This window comes from Syngnathus leptorhynchus, chromosome 5 (assembly GCF_054491065.1).
Source record: "Syngnathus leptorhynchus isolate UIUO chromosome 5, UIUO_Slep, whole genome shotgun sequence".
In the NCBI taxonomy this organism is placed as follows: Eukaryota; Metazoa; Chordata; class Actinopteri; order Syngnathiformes; family Syngnathidae; genus Syngnathus; species Syngnathus leptorhynchus.
This window is the reverse complement of record NC_141199.1, coordinates 6,754,783-6,776,454: the sequence shown is the minus strand read 5'-3', so window position 1 is coordinate 6,776,454 and position 21,672 is coordinate 6,754,783. Positions and strand designations below refer to the sequence as shown.

General features: G+C 39.6%; 1 protein-coding gene across 2 annotated transcripts; it reads right to left on the bottom strand.

Moving 5' to 3' along the window:
* Positions 1–69: 69 nt before the first annotated feature.
* LOC147056583 (SEC14-like protein 1) lies at positions 70–20,338 on the bottom strand. 2 transcript variants are annotated; one of them, XM_085912402.1, is made up of 16 exons: positions 19,959–20,338; positions 16,848–16,937; positions 10,098–10,247; positions 9,791–9,922; positions 8,818–8,946; positions 8,217–8,490; positions 7,943–8,073; positions 7,594–7,783; positions 7,083–7,171; positions 6,765–6,835; positions 6,142–6,313; positions 5,694–5,828; positions 5,459–5,593; positions 4,704–4,955; positions 4,437–4,615; positions 70–2,715 (listed from the first exon to the last, which is right to left on the bottom strand). In XM_085912402.1, exons 2-16 carry the CDS (start codon positions 16,908–16,910, stop codon positions 2,610–2,612), a joined length of 2,208 nt encoding a protein of 735 aa, XP_085768528.1. In that variant the 5' UTR covers positions 16,911–16,937; positions 19,959–20,338; the 3' UTR covers positions 70–2,609. The 2 variants fall into 2 exon arrangements, with proteins under 2 accessions (XP_085768528.1, XP_085768529.1); XM_085912403.1 differs by having other exon boundaries at positions 7,964–8,073; positions 19,959–20,337.
* Positions 20,339–21,672: the final 1,334 nt, after the last annotated feature.

Genomic DNA, 21,672 nt, shown 5'->3' with positions numbered 1-21,672 from the left:
CCTGAAAATTTAATTCATTGCACAAAATGAGAAAAGCGAATGAGCAAAGCAAATGAATAGGACCTAACAGTGCTTAATTCAAGTTTAATGTTTTCAGAACAAAAAAAGTAAAGGCGCAAATTCTCATCAATTCAAATAAGTACTTTTTACATAACATCTCACATTAAGATAGGAGGAGATATGTAACTGTGAGAATAGGAAGCAGACGAACAAACACATGGAAAAATATTAACAAACGAGTTTCATAGCCCTCAAGAGATCTTTGAAAATATACAAGTGATATCAGAGAGGCAAGATACAGAATACGTGAAGGGTCTTCGGTATCTCAAACATTGAATTGACATGGTATTGAAATACTGGATCAAGAACACTTTATGCCCATGGCTTCAATTACTAATTTCACCAAAGCAGTTCTACAAATCTAAGGTGCACTCAAAGTGAAATAAAACGTTGATAATGGCTACTTGAGTCTGCTTCTATTTCTGCATATGTAATCACTATACCAATTCAAGAAACTAGATTCATCTCTATGAAAAATTTGAAGGTATGGTTGAGATGGCTGTTTGGGTCGAGACATGCTTCGGAGGGAGGGAGTGTGTGCAGTAACATCCATTTTACAGGTATGTCTTCTTTTCACTACTGTTTCCAGGATTCAATCTTGTACATCCATACATGATAGCCCTCATTCTGAAGAGGTAAAACGTTTCACATTATTGCAAATATTCCACACAAAAATATCTTGACCTTTCATTTGGAGTTAAAAACAGTTTTGTGTATCTCAAACATGCACGGTAAGTATCCTTTGGAGTTCTTCTCGAGTATTAAGTGCCCATAAAGAGAGCATTTGATGACTCTTGGCAATTTACAGTCAAGTCATTAATGCTTCTAATCCAGTTAACTAGTAAAACTGTTGACAATAACAATTATTAATTGACCTTGAATGGAGCAGCTGTTTCTATGTGAGTCTTACAAAGGCTAAAATGGTGTTTATTAACAAATGGCTCTTAAAAATGGCTACTAACTTACAAATTGCAAAGTGATAAACCCAGTCACCACGTGTACCATGTGCATGCAGTAACACACCACTCTGTTTCGCCCCCATCAAGTATGTCTAAAACAGTAGCACTCCTTAACTACAACTAATACATGTACAGTCATGATCTTTTTTTTTTTTTTCAACACAATCAAATGATAAGCATCATAATAAAGATATTCATTGAAATGCACTCACAAAATTACATCTCGCCCCCCCCAAAAAAAGAGCAGCTCTGCCAGATTACAATGATGACCTTGTATAATTGAGGCAAGATGTCTTTTAATTTGGTGATCGCAAGCACCCTCACAAACACAAACTTGCCGAGCCCATAGTGGAAAAAAAAAACAAGATGAATGACCTATTTATTCCATAATAAAACACGCACACGCAATCACACACACACACACACACACACACACACACACACACACACACACACACACACACACACACACACACACACACACACACACACACACACACACACCTTGGCTCAGTTTGCCTTTGTGCCTGCCGCATTACATAAAGGTCACCTGCAATCCGCCATTACCACTATTACAATGGACATCTCAATGGTTAACTACAAACAGTATTGTTATTGCTTCAAGCACTAAAGAGTAAGATGCTGGTCAAGTATGCTGTACATGGCATGATAAAGTTCTCAAAAAATGGTGGGGCCTGCCACAGGAAGCTATCACGTGAAAGTCAGGATGCTCGGAGAATATCCGGATACTAAGCGAACATCAATAAAAGGCAATTACCATCCGTTGACTCAATTTGTATTGCCAAGATTTAATAAGCCCCACCCACTCAGAAACGCTGTGTTTTTTGAAAACATAAGCATGATATCTGAATCAGGTCTGAGTAAACTTGTGTTTTCCTAAGTGCAATCATCTCAGACATTCACATTGGAGTTGCGGGCAACAATCTGGAACTTTTTGAGGATTAGTTCTTTCAAAAAATTTCAATGTAAATTTAAAGAAGTGTGCTGGATTTTCCACTTGTTGTCCACATTGAAAACATCTTTGTGTTAATATAACAAGAGCATTTTTTTTTTTCTAATCAAACATTTACGTGTTGCATGGTAATGTGTAACAACTTCCATTCTGCTACAGTGGCGCACATGAATGAGTGGTGCGTCATCTGATTATTGCCTGCAGAATTTTGGAGTGGAGTAAATGCATGTACAGTACATAACGGCACCTTCAGTGACTTTGTCCATTCAGACCTGCCACTCCTGGGATGTAAATATTGCTTCTTACCTCCAAAAATCTAACAGTTCAGCGTGTAGCCTTAACATTTTCCATTGTAAATAAGCCACAAACTGAAATTCTCTAAATGCTTGGTCTCGTTTGTTGCCCAGCATAGACACCGAGCAGTGACCTTTGTGCAAAAAAATTAAGAAAAAGAAAAAAAGCCCTTTAAAAGGAGGTAACACAGTCTCTCTTTTTTTTTTTTTTTTTTTTTTTTTTTTCTCCGACCCACGATTTGTTGTCTGCTGGTCAACACCTACAGTAATAAAGTCTGGGTAAAGAGGTTCTTGGGGTTATCACCACGTAGGAGACAGTGCTGTCTATCTGGAGATCATTGAGCTGGACTGGGACTGGTTGGATGAAGTGGTGGCAGCGCTGAGCTGAGAGAAGCCACTGTGGCTCGACTCCAGGCTGGTCATTGAACCCCTGCAAAAGGAGACACAGTCCGGTAAGGGAAAATAACCTTTACATTTTTTTCCCCATCGATATAGCTCAATCAATTTGGCCAACTAAAGGTCCATCAAGTGACCATAACGCGCACCCACTACCATGCAGCAAAGACAAACAGTCAACGGTACTCAATCGTTTAGAGCAGTGTTTCACAACCGCTGTGCAGTGAGAGATGTTCACCTGTGTCGTGGGAAATTGTCCAATATTATTACGGAGCACATTGTAAACCGGATTGCCGAACCACTGGTTAGTTAGCGCAAGACCTAGGTCAGCCATTTGCGAATCGCGCGTGCGTGAGATTTCATTTCTGATTTTGCTGTATCGACACATATTCAGTTTATGTGTTTGCTGCTGTGTGCTTTTGATGACAGTGACGCTCTGACGACGGCGGTGCGTTTGCGGACTAACGGAAACCCCACCATGTAGATCGACAGGAGAACCTGGATTGGGCATTTTTCACCAACAAACTACACGGACAAGTCGCGACACCTTCACTGTGATAACCCAAAAAAATGTATTTAATTATTCAACTCTCTACAGGAGTAGAACTTTATATCGCACTTTCACAAAGTCTTTTGTCATAACGCAACTAATTTTAATATAGAACGTGGTGTAACGCAACAGATTTTTGTTGGTGATGTGCCTCAAGATTTTTTCCAATGAAAAGGTGTGCCGTGGATGAAAACAGGTTGGGAAACACCGCTTTAGAGCCTAACACAGGCCACAATAACAGTGTATCAGCTCAACTACAGTAAATTGTTTTACTGTGTATGACACGGAATAAGAAAGGGCCATGTCTTGTTCCAGGCGTTATATGGTAGAAGGCTGAGTCTATCTTAACACTTTACATGTTGTGTCACTTGTGGAAAACCACAAACACATCCTAATGCTGACTAATTATGTACAGTATGCCACGCCGATAAAGATGGAATTGGATTCCATTAAAAAAAAAAAAATAATACAGTAATCGCAGTTTAGAAGGTTTGTCAGGTGAACATAGCCGCAAATTCCATTTCATTCAAAGAGCACCAGTTGTTTATACATTGAATATAAGCTTATTTGAGTTGTCAACACCCCCCCCCCAAAAAAGTTCAACACTTTCTTAAACAATATGTTTAAGATGTTGCGATCATATCTGCAGTAAAAGACTACAACACAAAACAGCTAGTGAAGTTTTAGCAGTTCTTGAATCCACATTGCATTAGGAAAAGAATAGTAAGTAGCGGTTTCAAGACTTCAATAAGGCCAATGATTGCTAGTATTGTTAGTCATGCAATCAGAGCAATAGTCAACAGGCTCAAAGCCAGACTGTGCTCAGGACATTGTGATTGCCCTAGCCAGCTGCCATGGGGGTGGGCCAAAAGCGGAAATGACGACGGGGTAGTGCTAAAGGAAAAGGGGCAACCACTGCGCCACTTACAAACTCTGTACGTCGCAGCAAGCCATTCTTCACAGGAAGAAGACAGAGAGGCAGGAGGGGGAGGACAAAAAAGAACAGAAATGCATTTGACAGAAAAAAAGAAGATAAAAAAAAGTCTGGGAAAGTAAGCATCCTCATTTCAATACTCAAGGATAATAGACGTAGTTCTTGCAGTATGTGCGCTGCATAGGAAAACTGCAAGGTCTCGGGATGGAAAAGATATAGAATTGAGGTTCAATCATTTCAATGAAAAAGGCCAACCGGAAGGGTTACCAACCTGAAGTCCTCCGAGCCCAACACCTCGGTGTAGTACATGACTTTACACTTGTGCGAGGAGACTTGCAGCGTGGCCAGCACATCGTCTACCCGAGGCAGATTGGTGGCCGAGCAGGCCGGCATGTTGTGGAATTTCCATTGGAGGATGTAGAAACCTGGCCAGCGTGTAATATGGGAGCCCTAAACAAAGCACAGGGGAGTGTCACAGACAAATTCGGAAAAAAACTACCACATTTATTGATTAGACCCTAGATTCTCAAAACCTTACCTGAACACTTTCTCCTTCTTTGCAGGTCAGAGGGGACTCTACCATACTGTAATCTTGCCCCAGCGTCCATGACTTGTCTATGAGTTGCACATTGTTGCCACCTGGGGAGGTGATCCCATGAGCTCCCAGTGGGTCTTTACGCGGTGGCTGTGGGGCACGCTTGGAGTGGTAGATGTTGAACACCACATCACCTTTACACACGTCAAAATCCCACGTGATGACTGAGGAGGCGTCAATGATCTCAATCAGAAGCTGTTTAAAAGAAGGACATTAGGAAAGAATAAATATACATAGCTTTCAAATTATATAGCGCTATTCGAGAGTCCCTCTCAAGTGGAAGGGAGACATGATTAATATTTTGTTATGTACTGGGAGGGTGACTTTCAGTAAGAATTATTTATTTGCTTTGCTCAGATCCTGTTATATGAGAGCAGGTATGTTCCATAATTATGCCATATAAGAATATTGCATGAAGGACATGAATGATGCAGTTGATAGGTTTTAGCCACAAGATGGCAGACCTTTCAACAAAACAAAATCTAGGCAGCATGGTGCTTGCTCTTGTCGTGGCCTACATATCACTTTTAAGCTCTTTGGTAGATTCTCTCTTGCCTTGGTTGCCTCAAGCACAAAAAAAAAAAAAAATGTTTTTACAAATTTATGTTGCTTGTTAGATTGGGTTGCTTAATAAACTCAGGAAATGAGAAAATGAAGAGTGTCATCACTCTTGTTATGGTTGTGCAACTCGGTCTCACCTCGTGTGGAGCTCCCTTGAAGATGCTGGCGCTTTGGTAGATTGTCTCAGTCCATAGACGAACATCTTCGTTCTCAAGCTCCTCTGCAGTGCGGTACATCGATTTTGGGACCAGGCCTCCCTCAGGTACCTCGCACTATAGAGAGACCGCACGTGTTCAACCACGCATTAAACTAGGTCAGTAAAGACAATCTTAAAACCTAACCAAATTCTTTAATGCGTGACTCTCAACTCACCATACACTCGCCGCCCAGGAAGTCAGGGATAATCTCCTTGTCTATGTAGTCCACCAGGCCGCCGGGGCCCTGGTAATCGTTTCCTGCATAGATTAAGAACTTCTTGCGTGTGTTTTCGTCGATGAATGGACTCACCTAAAGTCAGGAAACATCACAGTGTTTATCAGGTTACACGGTGACCAAACTGGCTGGATACAGAGAGAAGGCAAAAAACATCTGCACAGAATGTGCTCACTAACACTTTTCTGTAAATGTTTTTCTTTACACTCAAATCTATAAATCGTGTTTGTTAAATGGGAATGTAGGACATTGAGATTTTTTAGTGTGCCAGTGTTTGAACGTAAAGACAACTCAAACACTTGAAATTGATTTGAAATTCATCAAGTATGAAGTCATTCTTCTATATAGCTTTCTATAATTCCAAGAGCCAGTGGTTGCCATTGCTCACCAGAGTCCAAAGGACTGGGAAGACTCTGGGAGCTCTCAAGATAAGCAGCCGTCCCAGTGTCTCTGGATAGTTGGCCTCTACAACCTCAATAATTCTCAACAGAGCCTTGACTCCTGGTCGCCACAGGTGACGCATGTTTAGACCCTCCAGATCCACGAGACATGTCCAGCAACTGCGCACAAAAGGAGTCGACAAAAGCACAAACCGATAAGTAATCATTTAGAACGTGCGAGGTGAGTGGTGATAGCAATGAATGCTAATTCTAGACTCCCTCTCTGGCTGCCTTGACATCCTCCTGTCTAACTCTTGGCCAGTGCAGTACAACAGCTATTCATAGTTAATATGCCATCCAGTGTGGCTCAGATCCCTGCCCGAGCCTCTTGCTGACATGCCTGAATGATACCATCTTCATTCCTTGCCCTCACTCTTCCCACCATAGGCTGCATCAGCCCACTTGTCAACTAAAATACTTGATTGTCTTCATTCTGTTGAATATATGATTGACTGCACTGGACTGCCTCATAGAGTGCATGCCAGCTATGGAAGTGAACGTAAAAGCTAATTACAAGCCAACTACATTCTCCAAAATAAATCTGACTTGGTGTCATTTTAACTCAGTTTACCTGATGGGACGACCAAACACCTTTGTGTTCTCTTCGCAGCGTCTCAGCCCCTCTTCGTTGATAGATAGTACCTAAAAACAAACAGACCAGAAAATGATTGTGACATTTCAAAAATTTTGCAACTCTATAAGCACGCTGAACATATTTTAGGTGTACTATTTATAGAAGGCAACTGTGTGTATGCTATGATTTGAAAAAGCGTGTCTCCTTTGAGACGCTGGACTTTAATTACCTCCCCTGTAATCTTAATGGTTTACATCGGGAATTAACATGTAGTGTCATGTGTGACAGTTAATGCAACGTAAGTACTGTGCATACATGTCTAAGCAGAGATTCTTCTCCAAGAGCTCGGACCAGTCCTTTGGTGTCCATCTGGCCAAGTCTTAGGACGTACAAAGGCCGACCATCTAGAAGAGACAATATAGAATAATAGACATTAAAATGACTTGCAACAATATTACAGTTTACGAAGTTGTATATTAAACCACTGAGTGTGAATCAGTACAGCCACCCTTCTCTTCTGTTACATATGTAGACATGGAATTTTTTTTCTGAACATGAAACACAAACTTTATCTGCACACTCGTCAAGGAACAAAAGTCAGACTACAAAAATAAATTTTACACAGGATGTGACACCATATACCGACCGGCGCCAAGGTGTATAATGAAATGTGTTCTGAATGGTTGTGATCTAAGCAGGGTTGAGTTCATTATCATGTAACCCGAGTCTAAAGGAAACCCGAGAGCAAAGATCTTGGCTAGCTTTGCAAGACTAGCCAACATAAATCATGGATGTGTAAACAGCAGGGTTGGATGTTTAAACCTACCTCGGTCATGGTGGTGCCAACCTCCCGTGTAATAGTCTTGAAGGACTTGTGGTGAACTCCATGTCTCAAGAAGATAGTCTACTTGGTGCTGCTTCCTCCAGGTTAGCGACTGGCACAAAATTTCACGAGCCTTGTCCATGTTGAAATCCCTAGCTCGTAAGAATCGCAGGATGTGTTCATCCTTGGGAATCTGAAATAAAGATGGCGGCAAGATATTGTAAAATAATGGATCAAAATGTACAGCTAGACCAATTAACTTGCATTTCTAATGATACTATAAATGAACCTCAGATTATCAGCAATTATTTACAAATTGTCTTGGTTGATTATATTCCTGCAAATACACAACCTGTGCAAAGTTGCATGTCACCTTTCCCTTGTGGGTCTCCTGCAGCCATTTACGAAGTCTAATGAGACAGCTTTCCTGCAGGGGTGTAAGATCACCAAGATAGCGTTTGATATAATCAGCATCCAGTTTATCTGTAAATGCAAAAACAAAACAAACAAATCACACCTCCAATTGCCTAATTGACATGACATGTCTAATTACAGTTGGCAGAAAGCACTAATTCAATTATTTAGAGTGGCCAGCCACTCATATTTCAATTATCAGCGAAACAGACCTTCCGGTGTGCCAGCCAGAACCTCGGTTAAAATATCTGCCTGAAGGCCGGCGCTGTCCTGCTTAGCATCCTGAGAGGTGCTGTCCATGGCATCACTGGTCAGAGGGATGGGAACAGCGGCAGTGACAGGTTCCTTGGGGTCAGGAGGTGGGCTGCTAAAGAGACTGGTTGGTCTGGTGGGAGGCAGAGGGAGCGAGGTTGGACTCCATCTAGGCACATGAGTGATCCCATCATCTTCTAGCTCCTTTAGGTAGTACTCTATAATTTCCTTTCCCTGCAAAAGAAGAAGAATAAAGTTATGACGTTACAAAATTCCAAGCAAAAACTGAAAGAATGAAATTGCCAAATACGGGTCTAGCAGAGGACTGATATACCTTCTTGTGTAGTGCATTATTCAATTGAGGATATGCAGGTTTTATGAAGCAATTTCAACTTCAATGGAAAAATGATCTAATAGAATAGAAAGTAAAATCCAAAGTCCAATTGACCGCAGAGAAAAAACCCAAGCATATTTATATATCCTTGGAAAAGAACTACTGCATCGATGCAACGCCAAGAAATTGCTCAACGTCGTTCTAAAAAAAAATAAACACACAAACACCTTTTTGATGCTGCTGGCATATTGTTTCATCGCAATTTTTTCCACTGTGCTCTCAAAGCCAAAGAAAGACTTGATGTCAAGACTGGCAGACTGCTCAAAACAAGTCCAGTCTTCATTCTCGGGGTGAACCTGGAAAATGTGAGGACATACACAATACATGAGTAAAAAAGGGGAGCTTTGCTGCTATTGTAACAATGAATCACTTGACTTCACTAGAACATGATGCACAAAGAGAAGTATTTGCGCTGCATCGTGAGTTGAAGTATGCTTGTGTCAGCCTATCCATATAAAATTAGCCAACCCAAATGAAAACTGTGGCGGTTAAAACACAGGTCAAACAAATGAGAATGTTCAACATGGGAGGCAATGAAGCATAATTTTAAGATCCAAGTCAAGTCAAGTCAAGACTTGACTTGAATTTTAAGATCCCAATCCTAGACAAAAAGCAAAATTATATTTTATATCCAACAGCGGTTTTAAGCATATTTATGATAGCTTTGTCGTGTTTCATATAATTCGGGAAAGTTTTTGTCATGTAATCCAGAACAACAAAAGCATAAAAATTCAAGTGGCAAATGAAAGACCCTCAGTAGCTTCATCCCCCTTGGCAACAAAAATATTTCCGCTTTAGCCACGTCCATTAGCGTTGTGTAATTAGGCTGTCCAGCTGAGTTACTGCTAACACTGTGTTAACGTGCACAATAGGAACCACTGCGGAGCGTTGAAGCTAAAATTAGAGCCCTGAATAACTGGCTGCTAACGCAACGTCCTTGACCTCTTTAGCTCAGTGCACCTGTCCATGCTCATTCATTGATGAGTACATTTGAACTCACAGATCATCCAACAGTAGATGCTGGTTTCAGATCACTAATACAGAGCTTTCAGTCCAGGGGAACTGATGGATTTCCAAAAGGCATCAAATGTGTAAACCATCATCTTATGAAGGCACACTAGAATGTGCAGGTGTATTTACCGAGTAGCAGCAGATCTCATGGATGATGACCCTGTTGGAGAAGGTCTCATTATGCGATTCAATGTGAAGTGTCCGCTCCTTTCGATTGAGTGTATTCTTCTGGATGAAGTAGACATAGTCAACACCAGCAATCTGCAAACCAGACACAAACGATAATTATAGAGTGACAGCTTCAAAGGTACTGCCAATACATACTGTAGAGTAACAAAGTCAAAAGTATAGTGAATCAAAAAGTTCAGAAGATGATCTTTAAGACAGCCAATTGAATTTAGGGTGTCAATTAGTGGTAGTGTGATAGGTAGGTTACCCGTTTGAGAAGACGCGGGGCGTCCACATCCAGGGCACAGCGTCGCTCAATCTTATGAGTAGATCTATCCTCACTTGTCTCTTCATCGACCACGTCGCTTGCCACAAACATGGGGATAAGGTGACATGTGGGGAACCGCCGCTCATAAGCCTGAAAGAGGAAAGAGGTGCCAATTTATGTAATACTGACAATAATTTCTCCTCATTACATGTAGGGGGCAGATTACTGAAGTATTGTATGTTGTTTACTGATGTTTGAAATAGCAAATATAAAATAACACTCGGTTAGCTGTTTACATTCACATCATCAATGCCTCGCAGGTAGTCGAAACTGTAGAATTTTGACACCAATCCACAAACATAGGGTTGCTGCTATTAAAGGAATGTACAGTTATTTCTGGATTATAATTATTTGATCGCATACGTTGAAGGCTGCGGCTTTAAATGTGACGCCGTTAATTTATGGACCTATGAAATTATGTCACGGTGGACCAATCGAACTCTGCCCATACTAAATCATCACATCAGTCATTTACGTAATTCAATCGGAAACCTTGGATGACAATTTTTTTTCCTCAAAACTAGAAGCATGTAAAGTACTAAAGTGAACACTCGCACAGTGTTGACAATCGCAACGGGGATTACGAAGGAGAGCTGTGTTGAATAAAGGAGGCCAGCAGGTTCGCTTTGCGTTTGTCCATGAAAAAGCTTTCTTAACGTCCCACAAGCGGCATGATAGACTGGCAACACAAAAATATCGGTAGGGTGCGTCATCCTTGTGCTTCACTCTCTCCAGTCATGTCTTAATAATATACAATCAATACAAGGGGTTCACAAATAATAGGATGATAGATGACAAAAAAAACTCTGGTACTGATGTCAATAATAGGCTAATGTTGCACATCAGCTGTCCAAACAATATGAATAAAGTAACAATTTCTTAAATTGCCATTGACAAGACCAGCAGCCATCTTTCTCCTCTGTGCATGACTGAATGCTGAACTTTGTTTTTCACCAATGTTGCTCTGGAACATTGTATATAATATTTGTCCTGCTGTCAGCACAATTGCTGACTATTGACACTGCTTACCCACGGAAATTTGAGGTCAACAATAAATGCTTTGTGCTAACATTGTGTTCAAAGTGGCCAAACAAAAGGCTTCAAAAGGCTAGCAGCCCAAAATGTTTGTACCCAAGCTTATTTCCAACCAATATTTGACATGGCATCCAACACAGCATGGGAAAACAGACTTAATGAGTCTTTTCTGGGTCCTCGTACACACTTGAACAAAATTATTAGGAGCCTCCTATTAATGTAAGTAGCTTTTGAACGACATTCTGCTCAGAAACTCGGAACGTGATGAAGAACATGAATTAATCTGTGTGCTATGAACTTTTGTTTTATCAGTTGTATTCTCAGCAGAAGTATTACGCCAGACCATTTTCCACAAGGAACTGGTTTAACACTTTTTACCACTTGCTGTTGACTGAAAATAACATTACAGTGCCAAAGGGCTCAGGTAATGACCTATCGCGGCTCAACCGTTTCCTGGTTTTGGTCATGTGACGTTTGCAAGCGGATGTTTAGGCACTGGTTGTCACTTCAATCTACATGAGCTACCCAGTACCGAATGGCACACTAACCAGTACAGTGCCGTGGATCAGTGGTTGGAGTACAGTGAAATACGCCACTATTTTCTTGCCTTTATTTGAAATCACGGCAACTTAAATCTTGAATATCGAGTGAATGTTTGATTGGGAAAGACAATAGGCTTTTGTCTAAACAAATGCAACAAAAGAGTCTTCAGTCTTTGCATGCCAGGCCACCCACTTGATTTCATGCAGAAATTTCAATGCTACAGTCCACATTTAAGGGAAGAAAATGGAAGAAAGAGATTAAAATGGGGAAAAACTTGCTGCATGCAACTCTTAAACCCTAAATACCAGTAATTGGTGAGCCTTTAATTGTAATCTACCATTATATCAGCCTGCGCTATGCAGTGCGATTTGACACCACTAAAAAAAATCAACCACCAAAATAAGCATTTAACAATTATAAATGCATATATATATATAGCCAAAACTATTATCTTAATCATTTTATGTCCACGGGTTTGCATTACATCTCATTATCATTAGACTGTGCAGGTGGCCATATTGGTCTAAATTAAATTGTAGTGCTGAGAGATGCAGTAATTATCATGTATCATGTCAGGTATTATGTATCAAAACAGGCAGGATGGCTGTGTGATAATGCAATTTAATCTCAAATCTCATTTCACAATTTGAGTCCAAAAAAAAGGAAAGGTTTACAGTTCTTTCATCAGGATCCTGTAGTTTCTGGCAAGAGAAACGTCAATATGGATAATTACATCAATGTAGAACATCTTGGCTTGTTAATATCGAACATGATCTTGACCACAGCATCCCTGCTGAGTGCTCATGTTTGGTTTTGATTAATAACAAAAGAACAGCAGACACATACTGCAGATTTCATATCACCATGATGTCATATTCACTAGCCATAATACATCTGAACCGTTTCCAGGCTTGAGTAATATGACCGTATATTTATATACTAATTTGAAATTATGGCTAACATTACCGCATATTCTATCACTAGCTAACCTAACAAAATCAAATCATCAGGCAGAACGTTGACTTGTACCTTTCATATCCAAGGATATGAAAGGATGAATATATTCAAACCTTCCTCTAATTTGCTGCTCAGTGGTTTGGAGGATACATTTGAAAGAAAGACCATGTAAGTCCATGAAACACTTTTTTCAGCCATTTTTCAGCAGTTCCGAGCCCATCGTGTCTTCCTCAATTTTACTGGCAAAATTCAGAGGAACTAATGAGTAATGACTGATTAATGACTGAAAAAGACATAGAAAGACAATTGCCAGTCAGTTGATATACTGCTGCAAAGATCTGAACTGGCACACGATGACGCATGATTGCAGTGCAAAATGAGATTGTGACTATAGCGAGAAATGTCATCTGCTTCCAGCAGAGTAGAACCGGAGGGGGGAAGGGAGCTGCAGAAGCAGTAGCGCGACCTTGCAGAAAGGGAAAAAAGGGTGAATGAGTGTCTTGTGATCGGTGAATGAAATGGGCTGCAGAACTACCATTGGCTCCATTGAGTCACATGACCGTAGAACAGCCTTGCTGCATTCGGTTCGAAGCAGCACACAGCATGATAATAAGATCCTGCTCACTGAGGCAGATTGCAACACATTTATTTTTGACACATTAATCTACCAGGAAAAAAATGTAACATTGTGCAGTACAGCGGCCAAATAATTTCAACAATACGCCCTTTAAAAGTGCAATGCTTGCAAATTGACAGTGCACAACTCGATCTCCTTCAACAGCACAAGAAGAAAGAAAAACAATTTTACACTCGTGTTGATTTCTAGCCTGTAAGGTAAGGTACGGTCCAGGTAACGAATGTTTATGACTGCGATATGAAATTCATTTTGAGGTAGATGGGGAAAAATGAGGGCAGGACCCAAGTATGCTATTACAGTGCGGTTGTGTTCAAATTCCAAGACAGTTTCACAAAACGTTTGCATTCCACTCAAACTCAAACGACAGCGGGTCACATACGCATTAGAACAGAGGATAATTCAGCAGCAGAAAACTGGGTTACGGAAGTCTTAACCAGACGTGGCCATAAGTGGGTCAGGACACTCACTACTCAGGGAAAAGGAGGAATGCAGGATGAGTCAGGTAAAGGAACGGTGGTTCAGGAGTACTAAACACAAGACAATATGTGAGCGGTTAAAAGTATAAACGCTGTCCTATGTATGACCTATACAAACAGCTCGGAAGAAAAATGAACAAAATGTAAAAGAGTGCAATAACATAAACCGAATTTATAGGTTATGTATTCCAAAGTACAGACATGAACTACAAGAAGCCGTTGTGAAAGCGCTATTAGTATTGTTTTGTATGACAAAAACTGAAAGAATCTTCCGTGTTTTCTACATTTATTGTGTCGTTACACAACCAATGACAGGGGAGATTCTGTAAACAATACAGAGTATCAGTTACAGCAAATCCTGTTTATAATCCTGTGCAAATTTTGCTGCGAATGGCCTAAAAAAATAAAATTCCCACCACACAACACCAGCTATATTTGCATCTGGATTCTTGTTTTGCTTTTTAGTGTATGCATACCATGAAGACAAAAACAACACTATGTATATTGCCAAAAAATGCTTTTATAAAAGGCCTGTTCTACAGTGTGCATCACTGTGAATAGTGTAAACAGAGCATTATTATGTAAAATAATGACGTCAGCAACCCAGACAAGGTCAACAAGTTACATGTTTCAGTCTGGAATCTCTTCGAAATCCATCATCATTTTCTCACCATTTTAGTAAATGGTACGGTATGAACAGCAAGAAAGTGCAAGATGGGGTTAGTTCTTGTGTTTTAAAGAAATATTTAATGTTCTTTTTGTGCTTACTTAACTAATTCCTAATTATGGATATGTTCTAGCAACAACCGGGCCTTCAGGTCTGAAACAACAGCGCGAAGGGTATTGTGTACAGCTTTTTGACATTCCTGTGAGACTCCCCAGAGAAAAGCCTCGAGCACCTACCAGATGATAATAGCAGTAGCAACAACAATATTTCCTGTTATTGAAACAAGGAAGTAGACTTCAGCGACTATTGCAGCTGAAGTTGAAGGCAGTGAAAACAAATGTTGTATTTTTAAATGCCTATGAAATAATATACAAGGTTAGCGTTATATTGTGGGTTTGTTGTGTCACTCCAGTCACCCATGTTGAAAGTATTCTCTGACATAAATGCCCCCTCTTCAACTAACATTCTTACACCACCAATTAATTGTTTCTATTGAAACGTGAGTCTTCTTTTAACTATCAGGGTCACTCGTTCATTATGGGTGTGAAATTTACTTTGACAACCCTGCTTTGTTGGTTATTATGTCCAACTCTGGCCAAAATGATCCAGATAACTGTTGTGACTGGAAGTGTTACAAAGGTGGCGCAAATCAAACAACTGTCGTACAGAATGTGCAATCTCTCAAATGCTTTACATGGTGATTACCCAGAAATAAAATCTAAAGTAAGTCCTAAGTAGCCCCTGTGGAACACAGCTCACGGGCGGGAAACCAAGCAGACTTATGTAACAGCACTTAAAGCCACACTTGTGATTGCCAAAAAGCTTCACTAACACCTGTCAGTGTGCAACGTGGCCCCTCACCGGTCTGTAGAGAAAACCGTTGCATGAATTGTAAACTGAACAGGACATAATAACAGGGGAACAAGGAACATTGGTAAAGTATCAGTGGATTTTAAAGGACTGAAAGGCATTTTCTATTAGTCAAATAGAGAGAGTACATAAAAATTCGTCATCGCAAATAGTCAAAATTAATCCCCAAGCAAACACACACAAAAAAAGATCTGCTTTCTGGAGCTTCCCACAAGCCAATCACATGGTAAGTAACTATGACACAATATTGTACTGACTTGCAGGTACTTAGCTAAAAGAAAAATGGAAGTCGTCAAATGCAGTAATACACACTACAGAAAGAAAAGTGACAAGAAATCAAATTAGACAAATTTGCACAAATGGTTAAGTATTCATTAGGATGGTCTTCATATACGTATGCAGTGCAAATTAGACTTGAAGATTATATACATCAACATAAGCTTCAACCTTCATTTTACAAAAACATGCAAATATTTCTAATACCAAATAGCCTCCTTCAGCTACATGTGTACAGCCGGGAGTGTGTGCGTGTGTGTGTGCGTGCATGCGTACGTGTGTGTTAGTCCTCTATTAATAGATATATTTTTGCCCCTGTGCTAAGGAGATTTAGTCTTCCTACATCCTCCCGCTTGCTGGAGGAGAACGCCTATTTTAATCTAAATGAAGTAGCACTTGTCTGACACAACAAGGCTTTAAAAAGAACATGGCTTGCACGCCATGATTATTAGAGGTGTAATTATTCCGACTAAAGCATGGATAACTGAATCAACAAGTGTCTCTCGAGTGATGTAAAAATGAAGCGAGGTAATGGAACAGAAACTAATATTAAACTAATGCAAAATATTAAACGAATAGAAAGACGCCCAGTTTTATATTTGGCTTTCTCCTCACTGCTTATTCTAACTATGGTCACAGGTAATGTTGCACCAAGTACCGATACTAGTATCGTACTGTCAATTTTGGCAGGAAAAAATGACATATTACCAAAGTTCCCAAATGGCAGTAATTTAAAAAACATAAAAATGAAACAATAATCATCAGCTTCAACTCAGACGTAGTGCGTTTGCCATCGCACAATGGCGGAAGCCTGTCTGTTACATGTGTCAATTAGTTAAATCATTCTCATGTAAATGAAAAAATAATTATCTGACGCAATGTACCATACGTAAGCGCTCGGTGCATTTTGATTCACACTCACATTCAGACCTATGGATAATTTAACGTCTTCAAATGATTGTTACGTATCTGAGACGTTCAAACAGCACTTGGCTACAAAGATTCAGTATCTATCGGTTTTCCGCATCAAAGATTTCCATTGTGGCTTAACGGAAATTTGTTTTGCCATTTTGTAATGGAGCAAGTTTATGCAAGTGTTGCTGGTCATGGAAGGTGTGGTATTTAATTGCTTTCTTACACAAGTGCATGCTTGCCAGTACAGTATTACGCAACGCTGCGTCAATAGCATGCAATATTCATGTAGACAGGTGGACAATAAAGACACTTACTGCCATCACCAGCTCAAAGGGGTACTTGTACACCCTCACGGGCGACTGGTACTTCTGCACCATGTTTGGAACTGCAGTAACACCAACAACCTGAAAATAAATACAGAGATTTGAAAAAGAGAAAGAAATTATTATGTAAACCATCACAATAGCTGTAAGAACCAATGCCATAATCATAGAGTTGGGCTTCTTCTAGTTTTACAACACAAGAGTGTATAAATTTGGTGTTTTATCGAGCAGTGGTCCCCAACCTGTTTTCTGCTGCGGACCGCTTCATACACGTCCATACCCTTGTGTTATTGTTACAACGTTTTTTTTTTTTTCCACCAATACTGAATAACTCGTTAACATTAACAATGCAGCTCACCACCAAATATGATGCTCTCAAGACACTGACATTTATTGACCCATCAGTTTTCAATAATCGTGCATTGGAATCACCTCCTGCCATAAATTCATTCATTTCAAGTGTGTCTCCTGGTATTGTCCGTGAAATGCACTTTTCTTTTTCTTCTTTGGATCTTGTGTTGAATCCTCACTGGACCTTTCCTCCATTGCAAAGAAACTTTCCAAATACGTCAGTTTATTTTCAACATTTTGCTAGCTTGTGAATTCAATATTAGTGTCACTCAACCTGGACAACTAGAGATGTCAGTCAATGACTGATCTAAAGGACAGAATCAACTCACTTTTCAAAATAAAATATTGTTTAGCCTCAGCTAATGAATAAACCAGGTGTTTCATTTATCCGGCCCCCGGCGGTCCAGTCCAAGGTGGCCCACAGCCTGGTGGTTGGAGACCACTGTTTTAGACTATTTGAATCCTACAGGATGGGACCAGGAATGGCAGTGATCAATAAATGCAGCATTGGCTGCTCAACAGACCAAAATAAACAGCATCACTGCAAATTAGAGTGCACAGTGGAACCTCACGTCCCTGAAGACATACCCTTCTACGTAGGTCTCGACTAACACTTATTCACCATGTCAGGGTTTATGAACTATCTTGATCGTATGATTATGTTGGGATGTAGACTAGAATGATGAACTTTGTTTTAACCTTCTACCTTTCTTTGACTCTCTCCAAATGGTGTGTTGTTTAGTTAGTCATCTGGAAGGCTCCACTAGGTTTTATTTCCACGACCTCGTAAAACAATAAACTGGGACCCTCTGAAGTGGTCAACCATTGTCTGTGGTGACCACCACACATGTAAATTGTCACCCCCACCTTTGCCACTCTCACCCCACCCTTCTCTCAATAAATACACTCTTGCAAGAATGCAAAGGCAGACTTTGTTTCGGACATTGCTGTGTCTACAGCAACGAACAAATTCTCCACTTGCAGAGTTTGTTCGGACATTGCTGTATCTATAGTAATGAACAAATTCTCCACTTGCAAGTGTTCAAAAGGGCATACTGTCTCCCGTGTGGTTCTTGCACAATAAGTTAGAGTCGGAACATCTCTAACACACCACATAACATAAAGATTAGTAAAATCTCAATGAAAACTAAATTGCAACTAGGAACTAAAAGCTGCACATTAGACGATCAGTTCATGTTGAATTCGAGTACTGACCCAGGTGAATTTGCTTGACAACAGTCAGCAAAATTTTAGTGTCTCTTCCGAGGTTCAGATGAAAGATGCAGCCATTTTACCTCGAGAGAGGTGAAGAACAAACGAGCTGGCTGAGACTATACAGTGGAAGTTTTTTTTGAAACTGTCAAAATTCTTAGTTATTATTTTTTTGCTAAGTTAAAAAATGTACTGTTTGCAACAAGAACAAATTGCTGATGTAAAAAAAAATTATATTTTGGTTACAAAATAAGTCATTTTGTGAAAAAAAAAAAAAAGATTTTGGAAAATTATAATTGAATCCGAAACTGAAACTTGAGTGAATTGTTACGTCTGTAGCATTAATTTATATTGTGGGACTTCAGCTCGATACAAACAAAAATTTTAATCTCCACTCGTGTGTTGGAGTGATGCAAACTACAAATTTGATGACAACCATTGAACTAAAATTGGAACAAATAGTCGCGTGGCAATAAAGGTGAGTACAGTATGTCTCAATGTCCTGGCCAAACAGTATGTGCACTGCAAAGTTATTATTCCAGACAATATTTTACACTAGTAGCAAAGAATGTTCAAATATGAACAGTTAAATTCATAAGTTACATTTTTCTATACATATGTATTCGTTCCCATGGGGGAACATTGTTCAAAATATGAAGAAATTATAGATTGTAGTCAATCTCAGAGGTTCCACTGTATGTCCAACTATAGCTACTGCACAGCAAACACACTCCATGTAATAGAATCCGAAAACTCCTCATGCTTTACAGTGGAAGAGGGAGGGAGGCTACAGTGGCCATGATACACAGATAAAAATTGTGGACAGTACTGTTAGAGGAAATAAACAAGTTATGACTAGAAGCGAAATAGTCTAGATTCATGCTTGATGTCGTGCAAAGAGTGATTATGATCTTTGTGCTTCTGCTTATTCAACAAGATGATACATGTTTGTGAGCAAACGCTGCAAGGGAAGCTGAGACCCAGCGGCGTCTTAAGGAAGGATCAGGGTAGGTAAGAAGACTAATAATAACCAGGCTAGGACACACAAAAATAATAAGACACAACAGCTATGCTCACACTCATCAATAATTACCGTCATGCTTCAGGGTCTGTCAGAAACTTTGGAGACACGTCAAAACAAGACATCAGAGAAATTGCTGTCAGTTCTCCCATGTTCAGTTCTATGGATCTTTTATTTACATTTTCAGTGCAAGCAATCACACAGAACAGTGACCGATTCATGTACGTACAACTCTCAATTACGTCACTTAATTTTGTGATTTGATGAGTAACACTAATACGTCCAAGTTTGACTACTATACAAGCTTATTTTGAAAGTATGTAATAACATTATGTGAGTAATTATTCTTTGTTTTTGTTTTGTTTTTTAATCAAACTATGGACGGTGATGGGGGGGGTATGCGGTTTTTGGTTCACACCAGACGTTACACAACAACGCTACTGATTGTTACACTGCAAGCCAAACCAACTTTTTAAATTGCTGTTAAGTTGTCAGCGTGTAACTGAATTTCAACTTACCAGTTATGTAAGCGGGTGCTGGAAATGGGTTGTGCGCAATATTGTTGGTTTCTTCGGCTATCCGAGTAAAGTAGCCATTCTTGTCATCGATTCACCACTTCGCCGGGGTCCGAGAGATGAGCTGGCGCACAAGCTAACACTCGTTAGCTTCGCTGTACTGGCTAGCCATGTAGCTGTTGAATCAATCGTCTTCGCGATCCGAAGGCAAGGGACGTGGAGAGGACCACGATCAAGTTGGTAGTCGCCAAGTTTTGAGAATTCCTGCTGTCTTGAATGATAGACAACCAAGGGAGGACCATGTCCGTCTTCCAGTTTCAGTCTCCTCCTCCTGTCTCCAACCTAGCCCATACGTCATGTACCCGCCCACTGACGTCAGCAAGTTAGGACGCTCTGCAGCAATCGTGCCCCCTTCCTTAAAAAAAATTAAATAAATAAAAAATAGTGGTGGCCGGAAGGTTCGGTTCGACTGAAAGATTAAAAAAAAAAAAAGATAATCTACAATTATTAAGACTGAAAATGACATTAATTCATGATGTGATTGTTGCTTTACTTCCACGATGTGGTCCTGAATGACTGCAGTCAAATTATTCTTTGCGGTTTTGGAATGAGAAAAAAAAAGCTCAGCAGGATTCTTACAAGCACGATTTGAGGAAACGAGTCGGTCATGCTGAAGCTGATTTTCATCCAGGCCTGGAATTACTGATGTTAAACAAAAATGTCACAAAATGTATAAACAGTAGGAAAATTTTAAATACTGGAGGCGACAGACACAATTTTTCTTCAGTGGTACTGGGGCCACTGAAAAACGTGTGCTCTTAAGACATTTAATTTTTGAATGTTGATCATGTATATTGAATGTTTATCAGCGTTTTTTGTTTGGAAAAATAAAAGTGTCATAATGATTATATTTTTATTCACAATTAATCAAGGGCTACCATGAGTGTGGTGGCCCGTATACGGCCATTTGCCGATCCTGCACTTTATAGAAATAATGATCTAGTCTCAGTTTATTCACAAATCAACCTATTTAAATGAGGTGAATTGTGGTTGAGTATCTTCTTCTGCCATCTAGTGGAGAAACACAATATGTACACTAAGATATGCACTGGCAATGACAGTAGATTGATAGAGGCAACTATTTTCACTCATATTCCCACTTAAGGACAATTTAGATTAACCTAAAATGCATCTTTCTCGAATATCAGAGAAAACCATTAATTGCTTCTTTTTTTAACAGTATTTTGGGTTATTTTTCGCATTTTACATCCTCATATATATATATAGAGAGAGATTCCTCATTTCTATATATATATATATATATATATATATATATATATATATATATATATATATATATATATATATATATATATATATATATATATATATATATATGAGAGAGAGAGAGAGAGAGAGAGAGAGAGAGAGAGAGAGAGAGAGAGAGAGAGAGAGAGAGAGAGAGAGAGAGAGAGAGAGAGAGAGAGATTTTGCTCTCGTAGCATTTTTTATGTTAAAGTAATTCTTTTTTACAATGAGAATATCCTGTGACCCTAAACGTAGGCTATAGAAACTTGATGGATAGAATGATTTTACATGAGGTAATCATTACAGATAAATAAATGATATTATCTTCCAGCCATTCATTATCTGAACTCCTCATCACATTTGGTAAAATGATCAAGAAATATTGATAGTATGACATATCAAAAACAAA